The sequence below is a fragment of the Ursus maritimus genome, unplaced genomic scaffold, assembly GCF_017311325.1.
Source record: "Ursus maritimus isolate PB19 unplaced genomic scaffold, ASM1731132v1 scaffold_18, whole genome shotgun sequence".
NCBI classification, from domain to species: domain Eukaryota; kingdom Metazoa; phylum Chordata; class Mammalia; order Carnivora; family Ursidae; genus Ursus; species Ursus maritimus.
In genome coordinates this window covers 39,152,071-39,172,802 of record NW_024424230.1, presented here as the reverse complement: position 1 = coordinate 39,172,802, position 20,732 = coordinate 39,152,071, and the positions used below count along the sequence as shown (strand labels likewise).

Below are 20,732 nucleotides of genomic sequence, written 5' to 3'. Positions count from 1 at the left end.
TCAAGATATGTGTATTGGCTAGAAATATTAAATATGTACAAGTTCTTCCACAATTACATGGAGAGGGTTTAAGAATCTAGACAGGCCAGTGGCCCATACCCAGTGGAGTGGCATTCTTGGCCTAGGCTAAATTTCAGTCCTGGTTCAGGCCACTGAGTATCAAGGAATTCTGCCACCTGATTCCAATCTGAAGATTAGCTGAATCTTGCCACTGGTCATCACATCTGAATTGAGTAAACATTTCTGCCAAAAAAGTGGGGAACCAGAACTTGTCCAAGCATCTAGGAACGAGCCTTATGGCTGCTTTATCAATGTGTATTTGTTCGTGGAGCAGAATGCATTGTAACGTACCAGTCAGCAAACAGCCTGAAAGGAAGGAAAGCCTAAGCTAATATGAACACATATGCCAGCGTGCCTGCAACAGACCCAGTTTATGCCTGTTTGTCCCACTGTAATTATTAATAGTGCCTCCTTTCACTCTCAAATTATCTCATTTCGGGTGAAAACTTATGTGGTCATCCTATCTATAGCTCTCATCTACCCATACCTAGCAGAGACTACAAATACCTGCCCCAAAGAATCCGATTATTGTGAATAGCAAAACTGACAACACCAAAAACTAGTAAGATTTGATAGTTGTTTATGATCAACAGTCAAGAAATAACAAAGTGACAGGCAAGCGAGGATTGAACATCAACCACAGCCTAATTGTTTACTCTAACTAATTGAGCAAATGCGCTACTGTAAACTGAATCTTTCTTTCAATATCCTTAAGTAGGAAGTTAATCTTTGAACAATTTGCCACATTTTAGGGGCATATGTTTAAAACACTGGCCTAGTCACCTAGAACTTTTGAAGAAGAATAACGTTTCCATGATGTGACTAAACACTAGATAGAAACAAACTTAATAAAAATCTGCAGCCAGACACTTCTCAGGCTCCCTAAGGCCATGTTTCCTAAAGTGTGGTGTACAGGTCCCCTCTTCAACATCAGGGCTTGTTAAAACCACAAGATTTAAAACAAATAAACAAACAAACAAACCTCAACAACAAACAGGATTCCATACTCAAACCAGACCAACAAAATTGTCTACGTAGGCAGGTAGACCATCAATTTCTGGGGAAGTAGCCTCCGGAATTACATTTTTAGTAGTGAATGATTATGCCCATACACTTTGAGAACCATTGCCCTACTGAGTCCTAAAGCCTGGAATATTCCTGGAGACACTTCAGCTCCTGACTAACTGCAATGCAGATATCAGTCAGAATACTAACTTTTTTATGGTCTATGCCCATACCCAGAGGTATGCTGGAAATGTTTATCAAATTACAGGAAAAAAATAAACTTTTTAAGCAGATATAAAGTCTTCATAGCACACAACTTACAAATAATAATAAAATATGCAATATTCTATATTGCAAATTCCATATAGCTCAGTGATCCTCACAGAGGGCCTCTGTTGAGTTTTGCCAAGCTCTTGACCAACCAACCTATCTTGCAATTAAAAATGAGAACAATTCCAATATGAATGTTGATTGATATTTTTGTTTATGTTAAGGGGGAAGAGGAAAGTGAGAAGATATGCTAATTCTCACCTGATATTGTTCATCAATGACATGAGCAACTTCTTTGCTGATCTGGATAATAGTTTTCAGGTACTGGAGGAATATTTCGTCAAATATTTGTGCTATTCATAATGTAACGGCTACCTTCATGCAACACTTTTAAACTTAATCTGCATTATTAACATTTTCTCCATTGCTTTCGGAGATCTAGAGTAAACAGCAAAAATCAACACATCAAGCCCTATTACGTAGCATTTTATGCCCCTGGGGTAAATATTCCACTGTGGGCAATTTCAAGCTTTGCCAGAGCAAGACGTCATTGAATGTAGAGTTGGGGACAGTAGCGTAAGACCCAGAAGTGCAAGCAGCAGGGGCAAAGAAGTGCTTAACAAGAGTTGTTCTGCGCCCAGGTTTTGAATCATTGACGATGTTTTTTGAATCTGGAAAATGAGCTCTTTCGAGCTCTCCTCACTTTTGTGCAGTTTTCCCTATAGGGTTGCTGGGATGCATACTAGAATAAACCATGGCAGCCATGGCATGCACGTGGGCTGGGACTCCACCTGCTCCAGGCCTGGCTGAGCCTGGCTCCCTCCAGCTCACACCACACCCCACAGCCTGTCCTCCTCCTTCAATTCTTCAATTACAGAGACCTCCCTTGGAAACACCTCCTCCTCTTCCTTTATCTGCAGGTACCAACGTTCTGTAGTAAAATTAAATTTGCCTCTCCCAGCCAAGTGCCCCTTCTCTGGTTAAAAAGTTATTTTGAAATCAGACTTTCTAATTAACAGATAGTAATAGTCTTCACTGAACCAAGACATACTATTCAAACGCAAAAAAGAAAACTCGTTTTTTTGCCTTTCACAAAACATCTAATTCTCTGATGTGTCCCTTTCCGCCACCAAGTACAGCATAATTAATTCAATTACTAAGGAAGGGAAGAACTGTTGAAGTTAGTAAAGCTGACTTCCATCACAGCTTACAAATCAAAACAGAAACATGGGGGAGAAAGGGGAATACAGGACATGCAAACTCTTCTCCTGAGGCCAAATACCACAGCCCATTAACCCTGGGAATGAGCAATAAAATATTATCAAACAGGGTTGACCTTAAGCAAGAGTCTGTAATGGGCTTTTTCTTTGGCTCTTTCAGCCCCCTGCCCCCATTCTTGCTCCTCCCACCAGCACTCCTCGCCTCCCTTTAAGCACTGTGCTGGTGTCCCATTCCAAGTAAAGCCCTGGTTTCAGAAGCTGCGGGGCAAATCTTATTGAGGGCAAATCAGGGTACTGACAGGTATTAGCATTTTAATGGAGTCTTCTGGAAATCAGGCCTAGAGGTATGAATCTTAATGGAAAAATTTCAGTTGAGTTTGAAAGTTCTTTGAGCTGCACAAGCTTCAAAATACTCAGTACTCTTCTAAGTAGCCAATTTATAAGATTACTCCTGTTAGGAGGCATTTCCTGAGCTGCCTGATGAATTGACCCTGTCCCCATTGCTCCTACAAGGCCCACTACAAAGCCTGTCATCAGAGCTCTATCTGCCAGATCTCTTGTTGAGTATTTCCACAGTTAGGGGAAAGACTTGCTTTGTTTCAGATTGACTTCAGCTCGCCCTTAAACCCTGAGGTCTCTTGTCTCCTTTCCACAATTCCTTCTGGATTCCTGTCTTCCCCACCTCCACTCTCTACAAAGGCTTGTTAAGTAGATGCTTGAGATAACTTGTTGGAATTCAGTGCTAAATTCTCCATTTACAGATAATTTGAAGTTAGTAGTAATCTCTATCTAGTTATGCCAGAAGTATGAGTTAGGTGTGGCTTCATTTGCTCTTCAATTTGTATATTTAATTGCAGAATGAATGGAAAAATTAAGATTTAGGTAGACACCATTATCCTAGGGCCACCTGGAAATAAACTGTTTTATTTGTCTGAAAATATCTTTGTTTCATTTCCATTCTTAAAAGGTATTGTTGCTGAGTTTAGAATTCTGGCCTAGCAGTTCGTTTCTTTCAATGCTTTAGAGATACCCCCCCCAACGCTTAGACCCATTTTCTGGTTTCCATGATTTCCGTCAAGAAGTCTGCTATCAGTTGTGCTACCACTTGTCTTCTGTATTCAAGACTGTATTAGCCCTTTTTAAAAATTCCCAGCAGTTTCACTATGTGGCATCTGGATATAGTTTCTTTATATTTATGTTGTTGGGATTTACTAAACCACTTGAATCTGTAACTTGATGTCCATCTTGGAAAATTCTCAGAGAGTCCCTTCAAATACCACCTCTGCCCTACCCTCTCTCTCTTTCTGGAACCCCAAATAAACATAAAACTTTTTCACTGAACCCAGTAGGTCCCTTACCTTCTTGTGCCTATTTTCCAAACTTCTGTCTCCTTGCTTCAGCTTAGATGACTTCTCCTGACTTGTACTTCTTGTTTCAAAGCGCATCAAACATAAGGCTCTGCCTCTCAGCTGTTTCTTCCTAAGTAGATAAACACTCCCAAGGCAAAGTAGCCCCAAATGGTGGTCTCTTCTCTCTAGACTTTCTTCTCCTGATTTTGGTCCACTAATAACTGATTATATTGTCAACACTTTGTTTTTAGTAAGATGTTTTCTTCTCTCTTGTTTAGACTGTTTACTTTTCTTCAGCAGGAAGACTAAATCACCTCGTTACCACACCCAGCTTCGCAGTCTGCAATGTGGTTATTTTCAACAGTTCAGTAAGCAAGATCTTCCTTTTTCCCAGGATATAAAACTATTATCCAAATTTGTAACGGGGCATCAGACATGACACATTTAAAGACGAAATTCATTTGCTTGTGTAAAACATGGCCACCAAGGGCTGTAGGAACAAAAATTGTACTTCCTGTTTAGAAACAAAGCTTTCTCAGGAAATTGGTTTGGCCTGCTAAAATTAATACGGTTGGCATTCATTTTAAATAAAGAATATTTGAATTTTTAAAAAAAGCACCTAATAAATCTATACAGTGAATAGCATGTCTTTATTCTATTTACATTTGTTATAAATATAATACATTTTTGAAAAGCTTATTTTTAATTAACTTGAGTAGATTTATATTTTAAACAGATCAACTCAATTGTTAAAGTTACATAATAAAGAATATGATAATTTAAATGACAAAAAAATTTCGTATTGTGAAATAGTGCACCCTATGCTGAGATGAATGAGAAAAAAAAGTCAAACTCCTTTCAAAACTATATTCAAAGCATCAGAAAAAATTTTTTTCTTTTTACAAAGTTATGTATAAGCCATAGGAACCACCAGATACTGAAGTATGAAGACTCTGTAACCAAAGTTCAAAACTGATTTTAGAGAATTGTGTGAAGCAAGACAGGAAAACTTGTATTTAACACTCTATAGAACTTCACAGTAAAGCTGGAATTTATAGACTAATGGCTTAACAGGAGTATTGCCAACAAGGCCTTTCCTTCCTCAGAATCATCTGGTAATATTCATATACCATCAATAAGTTGTAACAGCAGACTTAGACATGGTTTTTAAGACAGGGCTTAATAAGGTGCGTGGATATGTTGAAACTCTGTATTATGAGTATGTAAATTATTACCAGGGTTTAAAGAAATACAAAAAAAGAATGTAAGTGTTCTCAGTCCAACGTGCTTTGCATCATCAACACATTGACAAGTCGAAAGTATTTTGCAGCAATCCGACACCAACCTCCATAACAAGTTAGGTATTTCAAATACTGCTGTTAAAACCCATTCAGTAAGACAAAACTGATTCTTGTGGATTTCAGCACAAACGTGCAAGCCATCACACATTATTGATGATGATCAGAGCAGGCATGGAGTTCTGCTGACTTGTTTCAAACACTGTAACTTGGTCCGATAACTTGGCAAATACCCTAGGCGTTCCAAGGTTATAAACACCTGTATGAACGAAGCATGCTTTCAGCTGCAAACTGTGAATCTCCTGGCTTTTAAGCTGAAGTTTGTATTGTGTTTGTCCAAGCCATGTAAATGATCCATGGATTTCCAATGCTTCTGGACTATATGGGAGAAGGAAAATGGTAAGCTGGAGGTTTTTTCTTTATAAATTTTTTCCTGAAGTCCCAGTAACACATCCCTTTCATCGAGAGATTCTACTTCTAGAAACTATTTCATGAAGCCAACTGTTTATTAATAATGACAATAATGGCAATGGCTAGTATTACTATTGCTATAATAGCTAACATTTGTTAACAGTTACTATGTTCTAGACACAAGTGTTAACTCAATTAATGCTCGCAATAGCACCTAGTAAATGATGGAACCTGATTTCAAACCTCAGCTTTTAACCAACTGGTTATCCATACCTAAAAATAGTTTGTATACAGGAATGCTTATAATACTGAAACTGTTTATAATGCTGAAAAATGGAAACCAACCCGGTATCGACCAATAAGGCACTAATTAACTTACGACACATATAATCAATCATATACAGAACATGTCTGGATTCCAGAGAGCTGCCCCAGATCCTGTTTGGGGTGTTATACAATAATAATCTGTATACACCTCACATTATTTTTCTAAAAATCCAAAATTTCTGAATTCCAAAAAGCATCTAGGTCTTGAGATATCAGATATGGGAGTGTGGACCCGTATTTTTTTTGTTAAGTATTATTTTATAATTACAAAAAAAAAAAAAAACAACCTTTAAAAAAAACTTCTATTGCACACTTGCTGATTTTCAATTTTAGAGTTCTTTATCGCCAACAAGCTTTCATAAACATTTTTGTCTCTGATCAAAACAATTTGCTTCTTTTGGAAACTGCTTGTCATTCTGTCACTACTGTAGTGCTGAGACAATCCTCTGTAACACCTCTATAACACTTCTGTATGTCAAACACAAGGCCAGGGCACACCTGAGTAAATTTTTTATATCCATGTTAGGTCATTATGTACGTAATTCAAAATACTAAATTGTTCTCAAATCATTCCTAAACTACAAAACAATCTTGCACTAAATGAATCTTTACCTTGTTGTTTTATGCCGAAGATCAACAATTACATCAACATCAGCCTTAGAACAATTGGACAGTAAAAGGGTGACTGGGACTAAACAAAGGCTGTGGAAGGAAAATAGAGAGGTTAAGCTGTGCATTTTCTTTTTTAAATCAACTTTCTTGAAAGTAACACGAATACCTAACAAGCTCTTAAAAACAATCAGATTCAAGTAAGGAAAAAAATTGGGTTCCAAAATCAATCAAGACACATTATTTGTGTAAATAAGAAGGAAAACATGTTCCTACAATGCCTGAATGCTAAATATCAAAACATATACATCCACAAAACCATTTTGTTTCCACTTATTAGAGCGACTCTTAAAAAATAACCAAAGTGTTTCTCGGCAGTTATTTCTCAAAATGAAAAACAAAAGTTTATAAATAATCTCAACTAGGAAAGATCAATGAAGAAAAAATAAATCGTGAAAATGCCAACAACTAATCCTGTTCTGTTTCTTGAAAATTACTTTATTTTGAGAACTTGGCCTTGACTGACATTTGCTTTTCTACCAAATCTGCATAAAAGCCACCATGTTTTAGAGAATATGAAAATTGTTTCGATACAACAAATTATGAGGAAAGCCTTTTTAAGTGGACACATTTACTCCGGTAATCCAGTTTCTGATATTGCTTTATAATTAATAAATTACTAAAGCATTATTAAGCATCGAATAGACAGGCAGTGACAGAAGAGGACATATGAACAGACTGGTATAAATTTCAAATCCAGAACATAATAAACGAATATAACCTAGGCACGAAAGAAGCCTGGTTACATACTATTAATATTTTACTCTATAAACACAAAGAGTAAGAGATAGTAAAAAATGAAATATAGTAACTTTATACGTTCACACAAAATAACTTTAAAAAATTCTGCTCAATGTATTTAATGCTTTCAGAAATTATACTCTCTTACTGAGAAATATTTTCCAAACAATACCGCAAATAACAGATTTCCTTCCACCAAAAAGCTCAGATAATTTCAAAAACATCTCCTTCAGTTGTGCTGGTGCTATGCCCTTACCTCCCCCACAAACTTCTCACAAGGAAAGGAGGGCAGTGAAGACCACTGAGAGGTTTCCAGTCTGAAGGCACCTCCTTAAATTAAATCCAATTGCATAATTTGTAACACAAAGTAAAACCTCAGGAACTTTTGCTATTCTGTTCCCATTTGATCCTGAAATGTCAAATTCTCCATGCCTTATCTAAATGCCTCTAGAAATGTGAACATCTGGATATTTCCTAGCTCCAAACCAAACTCATGATCGTCATTCCTTCCCTTCCTCCACTCACTGTTTCAGCAGATAGCACCCCTATCTACCCCAGAAAACCTTAGGCACCATACTAAGTGCTTCTTAATTGGGAACGGGAGCTACTGCCTCACTAGTCCCCATTCCCAATTTTCTATAATTCTTCACAAATTCCTGTCAATTCTTTATCCCACACATCTCTGGAACCTGGTTACTTCACTTGATCTTCTTTTCCTTACAAGTTCAAGGCATCTTGTCTTTTGGTGTACTACAACAGCCTCTGGATTAGTCCCTGATGCAATCCATTCTTTACATGGGGTGTTTCTCACATCTGACCTGTGTTTCCCACACTTGAACATGCACCAGAATCACCTGGTGGGCGTGTTAAAAAAAAAAAAGACTGTTGGGCCCCAATCCCAGTTTTGGTTCAGCAGGTCTGGGGTATGGCCCAAAGGATTCGCATTTTAACAAGTTCCCAGATAATGCTGAGGCTGCTGGTCCAAGACCACATTTTAAACACCACTTTATACCACAGTCTTTCAAAAATGCTAATCTGATGAGCCACACACAGTACCTAGAGACCAAACTGCTGACAACTATCCTGCCCCGCCTTCTGCCACCAAATTCAGCATTATTAAAGGCATGTGTTCTACAGTTTGACTAAAGTTTAATTATTAGCTCAACAATTCTGAACCTCAGTTTTCTCAACTGTAAACTTGGAACAATAATTGTACCTATGTCTTGGGCTTATTATGGTGATTAGGTAAGAGATCAAATATGCTAAGCGCTGAGAATAACGCCTAGCACGTGTTCAAAAGCTCCATTAACAACGTCTGAGAGGACTTCTTGCTTTGAAAGCTATCGCAGCTAAACCCAGTATGTTTCCCATCTTTGTTATCTGTGGTCACATATTCTTTCTCATATTCTTATTCCTCTACGGTCTGTGTGCTACTGCCGTAATCAAACCTCCTACTGCCCCATTCCCTCCCACATTTCTGTATTACATGAAGAACACTCCTCCAGGTCCTCAATCTCTTCTCTTTACGTTTTTATGTCTTTAAATTTGGCTGGGTACACAGTTTCCTCTATAGCCCTCTTGACAACAGCTGCTGTTCTTCCAACATCTTCCATATCTCTGGTCAGAATGTATCATTAATGTGGTTCCAACGCCACTTCCTGATGATTTCTTCCTCCTACCTCTTCTATCAAAACACCGATTTTTTGGTCATAAACTACTCCACAGTTTTTCATCTTTTTTTAATGTCCTTATACTGACGTACTAAAACCAGCAACAGTAACTCAGTACATCAGATTCTTTGGGGGAAGGGGAAAGGATGAGTATTTTGAAATATCTTAGGTAAAGATGAGGGAAACATCACTTCACCTCACATTCATCTCACACGTCTGTGAAGCAGGGGCATACCACCTAAATGAGAAACACTGCTCTAGGCTTCTCTTCCGTATCATCTATTGGCTTCAATTATTAAAAGCTTCAGCATGAATTTGCTTTCTTCTTTTTAATCCTGAGTCTTGTCATCATGTGGACAACTTTACTGTCTAAATAGACAACTCACTCAACATCTTCTCAAATTCAGTACTCTTCAAAACTCAACCATCTACCTTCCAGGACCATATTGTGATTTTTTTTAGTCACCTAAAATAGCTACCTCTGAAATGATACTCTGTCACTCCACTCTCTGACAACTATCTCCCATCTCTCCAGCTCTCTCACTCAATTATACTTCTATTCTTAGTGTCACAGGGATGACCAATCACTTTGGCCCTCTATTTCAGTGTTTCTCAATCTCAGTTACTGTGGTATAACTATAACTACTGTTTAGCAGTTATTCACTCCCCTCACTCTTCCCACTGGGGGACTGTGGATCATCCTTGTTGACTGTGAAGGTGAGGCTAATTGGCCAATGGAATATTAATGTCTTTGATGCAAACAGAAGCCTTAAATGTGCTCTCAAAATATGGTTCACATTTGTACTTGAGATATGCCATGAGAAGAACATATCCAAGTAGGGGCTGCCCATTTGGACTGAGCCCAAAATATATGTGGTGCAGACATGAACCCAACTAACCCACAGCTTGAAGATGAGCTTCAAGCCAAATGGTAGCTGACTTGCAGATCCATGAGTGTGAGAATGCCTTGCAGGCTGAATTCTGGAGTGGTCCGTTATGAAGCATTACTGTGGCAACAATGACTGATATGGAAGCATGCTGGAATCACCTGAGGACACTTAAAAAATACAGATGCCTGAGTTCTATTCCCAGAGACTCTGATTGAACTGGCACTGAGCACTGGGATTTTTCAAAAATTCCCCAGGTAATTCTAATGTGCAGCCATGGTTGGAAAAAAACTGCCACATTTTATCCTTATCTAACCTGTCTTGTTTTCACATACTTCCATGCACAGTTTTATTTAACTGTGATACTTTATTTTTAACCCACTACTCTACTTTAGCTTGGTCATCTAGCTGATATGCCCCTGCTTCACAGACGTGTTAAGATGAATGGGAGATGAAGCGATGATCAAACCTGTCCTGCTTCACATACTTCCCTGCACTGACTAGATTCTATGATTCTTTTTAACCCCAGTAGAATCATGTGGAAAACTCCTAAATATCCTAGCTTCTAAAGCACAGCCAAGGTTTTAAACCACTAAGGTTAAAAAGCAGCACTGTGGAATGTAAGATATTCAGGAAGTACATGAAACAGGATGGGTCTAACAAACAGATACAAAGTAGAACAATAGGTTAAAATGAAACATCAGGGAATCAAAACTGCCCATGAAAGTACATGAAGTCAAGACAGGCTCAATAGGGATAAAACAAAATTTTTTTCCTCAACTATGGCTGCACTTTAGAGCAACATTAAGACCTGGACAAAAAAGTTTTATAAATAACTTAGATGATCAAAAATTTTAAAAATCTGACAACAGTGTTTGTAAAGGTATGGAGCAAAGGGAATTCCCATATACTGCTAGTGGGATGTACAAGTTGGTTAAACTACTTTGGAAGAATTCCTGGATAGTATGCAAAAAAAAAAAAAAAGGCAAACACACATATACCAGGAGATTATATACAAGATTATTCATAGCAGAATTCAAAATAGTAGAGTAGATAAATAGATAAATTGTTCCGGTATGTTCAAACATTCATATGGCTAGGAAAATTCTATTGCTTCATGCAATAGTTAACAATTACCAACACAATATTAAATGAAAGAAGCTGGACATAAAAAGAATATACTCTATAATTCCACTTATATAAGAAGTTCAAAGAATGCCCCACACAAATCAAAATATAGAGTTGTATACTTAGTTGGAAAAATTATAAAGAGAAGCAAAGAAGTAACTACCAATAGTGGGGGCACACAGGACAGTGACTGGGAGGGAATACTCAGGGGGCTTCTGTGATGCTAGCAGTATTCTATTTCCCGAATAGAAGTGGTTATTTGGGTGTTAACTTTGCAGGAAAAAAAGAATCACCATGGTCATGCATGTTTTTTTGAGCACTTTTCTGTGTGATATATTTAACAAAGAAAAGGGTTAAAAATGGTTAGCACCATTTAAGTTACTTTTAAATATATCTGATGTTAAGTCTCTGTCAAGGTCTTAATTTTGCCCAGCAATCTGTGTGTCCTTAGCCAGCTTCTTCTCATTCCTCTCACAAGTTACCCTCAAATTTCACTTCTCAAAAATGTTCTACCCTTTATTCTCTTATCTCCTATATTACTTTGAGTAGTTAACCTTCTTCCCAGAAATACTCCCTAAAATGGAGGCACTCCATAATGTATGAACATGTTAAAATTTCTCCCTACTTTCTTCTCTCCCTGTTTCAATAGTAAGGAGGTCTCTTCTGCAGTCCAAAGCTAATCCCATCACTCTTTGGTGTGTGTATCTTTCCATCTGTTAAGGATTCTGTTATTCTCCCTGTATCCCATCATTTCCTTCAAGACCATAAACATAATGATATCCTACCTAGTAAGAAAACAATACTGAATGGATATTCCTGGACCGCTGTTCATAGCCCAGCTTTCTGAAAGGGTGGTCTACACTAGGAGACTACACTTTACTTACTTACCTCCCAATCTTTCCTCAACCTATTATATCATGACTCTACTCCCATTATATAGTAACATTCTTCTAAAAAACCATTAATGACCTCTTCATTGTCAGATCCAATAAATAATTTTCTGGTCCATTTCCTACTTGACATTTCTGCAGCATTTTAAACAGTTAAACCATTTCTCTTTCCTTGAACTGTTCTCACTCAACTTTTGAGATAACACTTTCTCCTCATTGGTCTCTTCTTCCTAATTTCTCTCAACTAGTCTTCTTTGTGGATTCCTTTTTCTTTAGCTTTTCTCTCAGATGTCATTGTTCTGCAGGTCACTATTTTCTTTTTGTTCTATCCCACGCCATCCCCACCCTTATCCAGAGTGAATTTTTCACTAAAATTCATACCTTCAGTTATCACTTATAGACTGGTTCTAGTAGACTTCTCTCCATCTTTTCTTATACCTGCAAACTAGCAACTTTTTGAAGTGTCATCTGACTTAGGACTTTTTATTTTTAGAACCTTAAAGTTTATATAATCAAGCTACTTAACAAAATTACAAATACAGATGCCCCTTGAACAACGCAGGGGTTAGGGATGCTACCCCCCACACAGTCAAAAAGTCTGTGTATACCTTCTGACTACCAGAAACTTAACTACTAATAGCCTACTGCTGGCTCAAAGCCTTACCAATAACATAAACTGCCGGTTAACACATATTTGGTATCTTATATGAATTATATATTGTATTCTTACAATAAAGTAAGCTGGAGAAAAGAAAATGTTATTAAGAAAATTCTTTAGAGAAAATACATTTACAATACTGTATTTATCATGTGTAAATAGACCCACATAGTTTGAACGGCATTGTTCAAGGGTCAACTGAAATCATTCAAGAAGTGTAGCAATTAGCACTTAGTAAATCTTAATAATGCTGTCTAAATTTGAACTGTGTGATCAGTCTATACTATAGTCATTTCTTACATTTAATTTGTACCTAAAACAAAACCAAAATGATATAATATTTTCTCTTGGTTTTGACTTAATGATAAACCTGCTCACCAAAAGGAAACTTTCGGCAACTGAGGTGTCGAAGGCAATATCCACCTCTAACCACAGCTGCAGCGCACAGTAATCATAGTGAAGGGTAAATTATTTAAGAGCAATTTCCACAGATTCAATATTATTCTAAATCTCTTCTTCAATATTGGGGTTAATGCCATTGTTAAAATAAATAAATAAGAGTGTGTGTGTTTGTGTGTGCGCACACGTGCACTGTAGAAAAATTTTAACAAAAATAAACCTCAGACCTTTTTTGATGAAATGGATGATTAAATGATTCTGGATAGTGAAGACTCGTTTTAATGAGATTAGAAAGCTGCTCTACTGATGGTCTTAAAGGAACTGTAGTGTTTTCTGGCCTGAAAAATTTTAATAGTTCCATTTCTGGTGGCTCCTGAGAAAAGAAAAAAAATATATATGACAATAAAAACATTGTCTTGTTAAAATATAGCATATACAAACAAAAGAAGTTAAAACCAGTTGAGATAAAGGAAAGCAAGAACAATATTTTTCTGCTATTATTTAACAGAATCATCTGCGATACAATTTAGGATAAAGAATCTAGGATCAGAATCATTTATTCATTCCCTATTTATTATGTGGTGGAGTTGGACTTGAGTTCCAGCAACTTCACATATTACCTCTGTGATCTTGGATAAGGTATTTAATACTTTAAGACTGAACTTCCTTATTTGTAAAAAGGGGCTCACAATAATTTCAAAATATGCTGTGCTTCTCATTTGGCAAAATTCTTTATTACTTAGTACTTAAGCCACAGACATTGAATTGTATAGCGCCTGTTTTAATAATTGAAGAATATTGCCTTAAAATTTCATTTTGAAAATAGACTGCTGGGTTTTATAGATTATAGCACTTCATCTATATTAACTAAAGGTTAACATGCATGTAGAAGTCTTAATATAGCCAGTGTCAGGCACACTGTAAACATTTCAATAACATTATCACCTAAATGAAAACAGAGAATATCACCCCCCCTTCTACTATTATTATCTTTAAAGCATTTTTCTTTACCATCCAGGAAAATTTTGATTTTTAATTCCCTGCTAGCCTAGTTGGGATTTTGATCTGCACTCGGGATTGGCAAACTATAGCCCACAGGCCAAATCCAGCCTGCTTCCTGTTTTTGTAAAGAAAGTTTTATTGAAATAGCCATATCCATTTGTTTACACACTGTCTATGGTTGCTTTTGGACTCCAACAACAGAGACGAGTAATTAAGACAAAGGCCTTCTGGCCAGCACAGCCTAAAATAGTATCATCTGGCTACTGACAGAAAAAGTCTGTTGATCCCTAACGTATGCAGCTGTAAAAAGCAAGAACTAAATTTGCTTTTGATTTAGAAGTCAGAGAAAAGTGACTACAGGTTTACTTTGGAGGAAAGAAGAGAACAGAAGCAGAACTTCTGGAGTGCTAGTTATGTTCTGTTTCTTGATCTGGGTCCTGGTTATACTGGACTGTTCTTCAATTTGTGAAATTCAATGAGCTATTCAACTATTCTGTATTTATCTTACACTTTAATAGAAAGTTCAAAAAATGTTTTATTGTTTAATATATACTAAACATCAAAAAAAACCCAAGCTATTGTTTGAGACTCCTAAACTATACTAAATTTCCATATGCCACTTATTAGGTGGAAAACACATGAACAATGGCCATAAAAGGATACCAAAGGCCTGAGCTAATGTACTGAGAGAATATTTAAAAGAGTTTCCCCCTTAAAAGTAGCAAAAAGTATTTTCACAACCAGTGCTAAATATCTGTCCAGTAATTTGACAATAAGGATCTGAGTCATACCTTATGACAGTTCCACCACAAGAGAGGCAAGGAGTAAAGAACTATTATCTTTGTCTTGTAAGTGAGTATTAAGCTAAGGTTCATCAAGTTACGCAAGTAATTTGGTCATCAATCTCAAAGTCTTTGGGCTCCAAATCTATTATTCACAGTATTATGAAACTGCCTTATCTCCCAAGCTCAGTTAATCATATAAAGAGAAAAAATATTTCAAAGGTGAAATACAGAGAAATAAAAATGAAATGCCATTCATGGTATGTAAAATGAAAATATAACATGAATAAATTTTATAGAAATCACTTTTTCATTTTCTAAATGCTAATCTTGCCAAGGTTTGAGATGTTCCAAATTATCAAAAGTTTATAACATATACAACTAAAACTTGGGACCTCTGTATTAATCAAAGGTGGAGAAACAATTTTTTTAAATTAAGAAATAGATTTCGGGTTAAATTTGATATCTTCATTAAAACTAATGGAATATTACCATTTGTACCACCAAAATAAAAATTGATCCAAGTCGTAGAATTGCCAATGGATGCTAAAACTAGTGGACCTACATTTGATAAGAAATCAGACATTTACATAGGTCCAAATTATCTCCCCATAAACTACTTATTAGAAAACGAAAGGAAAAACAGTAACTGTACTACAGAGAAATATGGTGGATACCACCCTTAATCAAATGATCCATCACTGATAATGAAACAAATTAATATCAAGTGTTTTTTGATATAATAAACTGATAAGGATATAACATCACTTCTGTAGTACTGTCAAACATGTATAACCTTACTCTAATCATGAGGAAACACACACAAAAAAAATCCAAAGAGGCATTATTCTACATTAAAATAAATGGCCCATGCTCTTCAAAGATGTCAATGACAAAAACCGTCCCAGATTAAAGAAGACTAAAGAGACATGACAAGTAAATGCAACTCATGATCCTGGACTAGATCCTGTGTAGGAAAAAAAAAATCGTCAAGCATATAATGGAGACCTCTGATGACATTTGAATATGGACTAATTGAGTACTGCATCAGGGTTGGACGTCCTGAATTTAATAATGGTGTCTGTGATTATGTAAGAGATTGTCCTTATTCTTAGGAATACTCAGTGAACTAAATGGGGGTAAAGAAGGATGTCTGCAATTTACTTGGGAGTAATTACTTGGGAATGATTAAGAAAAAAAAATCAGGGGCGCCTGGGTGGCACAGCGGTTAAGCGTCTGCCTTCGGCTCAGGGCGTGATCCCGGCGTTATGGGATCGAGCCCCACATCAGGCTCCTCCGCTGTGAGCCTGCTTCTTCCTCTCCCACTCCCCCTGCTTGTGTTCCCTCTCTCGCTGGCTGTCTCTATCTCTGTTGAATAAATAAATAAAATCTTTAAAAAAAAATTTTTTTAAGAAAAAAAAAATCAATGTGTATATAAATAGAGAAAAAATGATAAAGCAAAGAAGGTAAAATGCTAAACACTGGTGAACCTTGGTGAAAAGTGTGAGAGTCCTTTATTCTATTCTTGTAGCTTATCTGCAAGTTTGAAAATTATTTCAAAATAAAAGTTTTCAAAAATAATGAGGAAGCTTGAAATTAAGATCCAATATTTATAAACACAATACAAGGTTGATGTTTGAATTACTGGATGTGCTTAAATTTTGTTCATATACACTATGAGAACTTTTTGGTTAGATGAAATAGTATTTTATGAGAAATCGGAAAACACATTAAACCCTATTACCAGCTGCTGCACCACTCCACGGGCCATCCTCTACATTTTATGCTTTGCCCTCCCAGGAGTTCTGCAGTGGTACAGGCATGTTTCCCTTCCTCTCAAGCAAATTAATTCTTTTTATAACTATGAATTCTAGGTTCAGTATAGCACATTTATTAGAAACCTCAAGATCACAAGTGCATCTTAATACTCTTACGAGATGCTAATAAATTTTCATTTATGTTCATTTCTCATTTTAATTAGTCTTCTGCCACCAACCCCCCACTCAAATCTCAATATAAAAGCCTGCACACACCAGACCCCTTCAAAAACCCGAAAAACCAACCAACCAAAAAATTCCACGGTTCACAAGAAGACGCAAAGAAAACTGTTATTACCTGTTTCTGAGGACATGAAAAGGCTTCTTTTCCTATAGTGTGAAGAATAACATGATGCTGACCTTCCAAAATAAGCTGCTTACTATCTTCCACTACATAAGCCTAAACATACAAAGCACAAAAACGTTACCCTTCTTGGCAGGAACCTCAAAAGTAATGAATGCAATATTTGATGGAAGGTAGAAATATTATGGCTACTTAACAATTATCAACACTATGGATGTGTCAGGATTTCTACTTTAATTTATTCATTTGATCAACAGAGAATCTGTCAAAATCTGTTTTGCCTCACTATAACACAGTTGGCCTGAATATTTAAGGGGCACATCTTAAAATCTTTTTCAATGCTCTCTAGAACTCTTAAGAAACTAGTCCAAAAGAACAGTCCTATAACACAAGCCTTTTTGTTACTGGACTGCCAATATACAGGCAAAACATTTCTTCTCATAATCTTGCTTCTGAAATACCTCAGGGTTTATCACCCAGTAGAACAAAATCAGTGAGTACAATCACAAATCTTGTAAGTGGAAATGTCACACCTTTGGATATCTTAAACATAAGTATATACACTTAAAAAAAAAAAAAAAAAGGCTGACTTCATCTGTCCAGCATATAACGCATCACTCCCTTGAATCGCTTCTGTCCCAGAGAAAATATTATATGTAAATGGCTGATACACTGTTAGCATCACATTATGTAAATACAAAGGCTTAAAAATTTTTTGACAAGCCCAGATTTTTTTACTGTTAGATTCAACAGACATAAAATTTCTCAGTCAAAATGCTATAGAAGTTTCTAAATGTTTCCATTTCATATTTTCAATCTGTGTACTTATTTTATCATGGCTAGGTTTGCCACCCGCAGACCACACCTGGAATAGGGCTGCATGAAGACACAGGACAGCCCGGGACTTGCTCAGTGCACATTAATACACAGCCCAGTGACGTCAGAGTTAAACACCTGCTGGGGTAGGCCTTTAGCTGAGAGGATGAATGCTAACACGGTAAGGTTCTGAGACATGTCGTATGTTTTTTCCAATGGTCTCATGGGATTGAACAAAAATCATCCAAAGTCTTGTCGAATTTTATAATGCATTCTTCTCTCTGCACAAAGGCTTAACTTTTTAAAACAAACCTTTATATTTGGTTAAGACTGGTTAGGAACTGTTCTGTGCCCTTTTTCCAATTATTTTTCATAAAAATGTTGTCTGAGCTCTCATTTTTCTCCTGCATCCTATTTTACTGAAAGACTCCTATGCTTCCTGTTTTCTACTCCACAACTTAAAATGACTTTTCAAGTTTCCCTTCAGGCAGTGTGTCATTTTTGCATTATCTAGAGATCTCAATAAAGAAAATCTACCACTTTCTCAAATGAGTATGTGATAAACTTATCTTAGATACTAGCCACTACCAATTTAATATCCTATTCTTTATTCTATTCAAACTTCCATTTTCTAGCCAAGAAGCATCATAATCTTAGCTTTCTTCTTCATGTAATCAGCAATACCAGTAGTAGTGGGCTGCTATTCGGGGCCGTTTTTTCCCCTAGCCAAAGCAACTGTGGACTTAACAATAAATACAGAGTACAGATACATTATTCAAAATCTTGTCTCAGAAATATTACAAATTGTTACATGGCAGAAATCTGTGGAGTGCAGCCACATACCCCAAGGGTCTAGTATACATTTAATGAGTGGTTGGTTTACATTAAGAGGCAATACCACTGAGCCTGAAAATAGAAGCCTCTTGATTCTAAGCTTCAAGAACATTTGATTTCAACTAAAAATGTGTAACTGATCTTAATATTAAACACCTAAATCAATGAAAGTACCAATTTGTTTAAGCAGTTTTATTAAAACTCATGCAAAAAAAGAAAAAAAAACTCACACCAGCTTGGTTTTAAAAAAGTTTATTAGAAAATGTATGATGTAGTAAAAAAGAATAGAGTATCTGAACCAATTTAGAAATACGTGTATTAATCATTCCCATGGGCATATCTCTATGTGAGTCCTTGTTTCAGACAACACAAAATCAAACCTTTCCACACTGTTCAGGTGAATATCCTTGGGCAAGATCCTTAATTTCACTGTAGAATTGTCTTTTAAAAAGTAATATATAATTTTATTATATATTATATGTAACATAATTTATATGTAATTACAAATTCTTATAATATATGTATAAAATACAAAAGGGTGCACTGTGAAAAACAAGCCTCCTCTGTATTATAGTTCAGTGACTTTAGGGAAGACTAATGTATAAACCATCTCATTCTGGTCTGCCATGTGTGGATCTTAACTGGATGTGATTTTTTAAAACTTAAAATATTTTCAAATAATCTGGAAAAACTGAAAACAAACCAACAAGTATATAATAATTCAGAACTATTGTTAATTTGGTTGGGTGAGATAAAAATACTCTGGGGTTATGTTAAAAAAGAGAATCCTCATCTGCTAGAAGTAAATACAGAAGCATTTACAGATAAAATATTATGCTATTAAAAAAAATACTACAGCAAAAAATAAAGGAAGGTAAAAAGAAAACAAAGGAGAGGGGCTACTGGAACAGATGAAAACGCAGAGCAACATATTAGGGACTACGGAGCCTGAGTCATGGGTACCTGAAGGTTCACAGTGCTATTTTTTCTTTTTTGGTGTTTGAAAATGCCCATAATAAAGAGTTTAATAATGATACCTATTTTCATGGAGCTTATCATATCTACAATGTTCTCAGTACCACTAAAAAGTAACAATAATAAAGACGAATGTTATCTAATTTGAATGAATTCTTAAAGTCATTATGAGGGGCGCCTGGCTGACAGTCGGTTAAGTGCCTGCCTCCACCTCAGGTCATGATCTCAGGGTTCTGGGATCCAGCCCTGCATCAGGGTCCCTGCTGGGGGGGAGTGTTTCTGCTTGTCTCTCTCCCTCTGCCCCTCCTCCCACTTGTGCATAAGCACTCACTGTCTCTCTCTCAAATAAATAAATAAAATCTTTTCAAAAAAGATTTAGAAAATCATTATAGGAACTGTTAAAAAAAGTTATAAAATAACTTAAATATTGAAACTGAACATTTTACACAGAAAAAATATAAATGCCAGCTTACATTTGTTCTTCAGCTTAAGGCTCAAGTATCTACAAGCAAGGCTTGCTGAAATAATTTAATAACACGTACCTTCCATAAAACGACAATATTCAAATCCACCTCACTGCACTTCTGAATTAATCTCACAGCATCCTCTATTGACTGTTTTTCTGCATGCACAGATGGCTGGGCTTGTGGTTTCTTTAATTCAGAAGATAAACTTCGATAAAAGAAGTCTGCACATGGACTTGCTGAACTTATTATCTGTTAAAAGAAAATCACTTACTACATAAATGTTTTCAACTAAATATACCCTGCCAAAATTTATATTTCTCTATATATTTCTATAAAACCAAAAGGCTTATTCAATAATTTCTTGTCAATTTGTCAGTCCAGGGAGGCTGTTAGACACATGAAGACAGTTGAACACCTAAAACATTTGGTACAAATTACCCTGAATCTTAAAGCTATTATCTCAAAGCAATTAAAGTACACTGCCACAACATTAGGTTTGATCTTCCAAGTATCGAGGGATGATAATGGGTAGTTCTAGGAAAATGAATAAAAAATAAATTACTGAAAAGTAATATTCTTTGTACTATTAAAATAACAAATATTTCTCAAATATTTAGAACACTAGACAACATCCAATGAAACAGAATGCAAATGGAATTACTGGTCTTAATATGGCTTTTATACTTGAAGGGAGAGAACATGAAAAAAGAATTTAAAAAAAAATTTTTAATGGAATCAGAACTACAGGATCTC

At 36.1% G+C, this 20,732-nt stretch overlaps 1 protein-coding gene across 1 annotated transcript in view; it reads right to left on the bottom strand.

Moving 5' to 3' along the window:
* Window positions 1–4,535: 4,535 nt before the first annotated feature.
* TRAPPC8 (trafficking protein particle complex subunit 8) overlaps window positions 4,536–20,732 on the bottom strand; it is an 85,847-nt gene continuing 69,650 nt past the window's right edge. The window contains exons 25-29 of the mRNA XM_008691010.2: window positions 20,055–20,228; window positions 16,882–16,983; window positions 13,210–13,355; window positions 6,553–6,642; window positions 4,536–5,580 (exon numbers count right to left, since the gene is read on the bottom strand). Of these exons, the coding sequence (XP_008689232.1) occupies window positions 5,346–5,580; window positions 6,553–6,642; window positions 13,210–13,355; window positions 16,882–16,983; window positions 20,055–20,228 (747 nt within the window). The 3' untranslated portion in view covers window positions 4,536–5,345. The remainder of the gene's footprint in view (window positions 5,581–6,552; window positions 6,643–13,209; window positions 13,356–16,881; window positions 16,984–20,054; window positions 20,229–20,732) is intronic.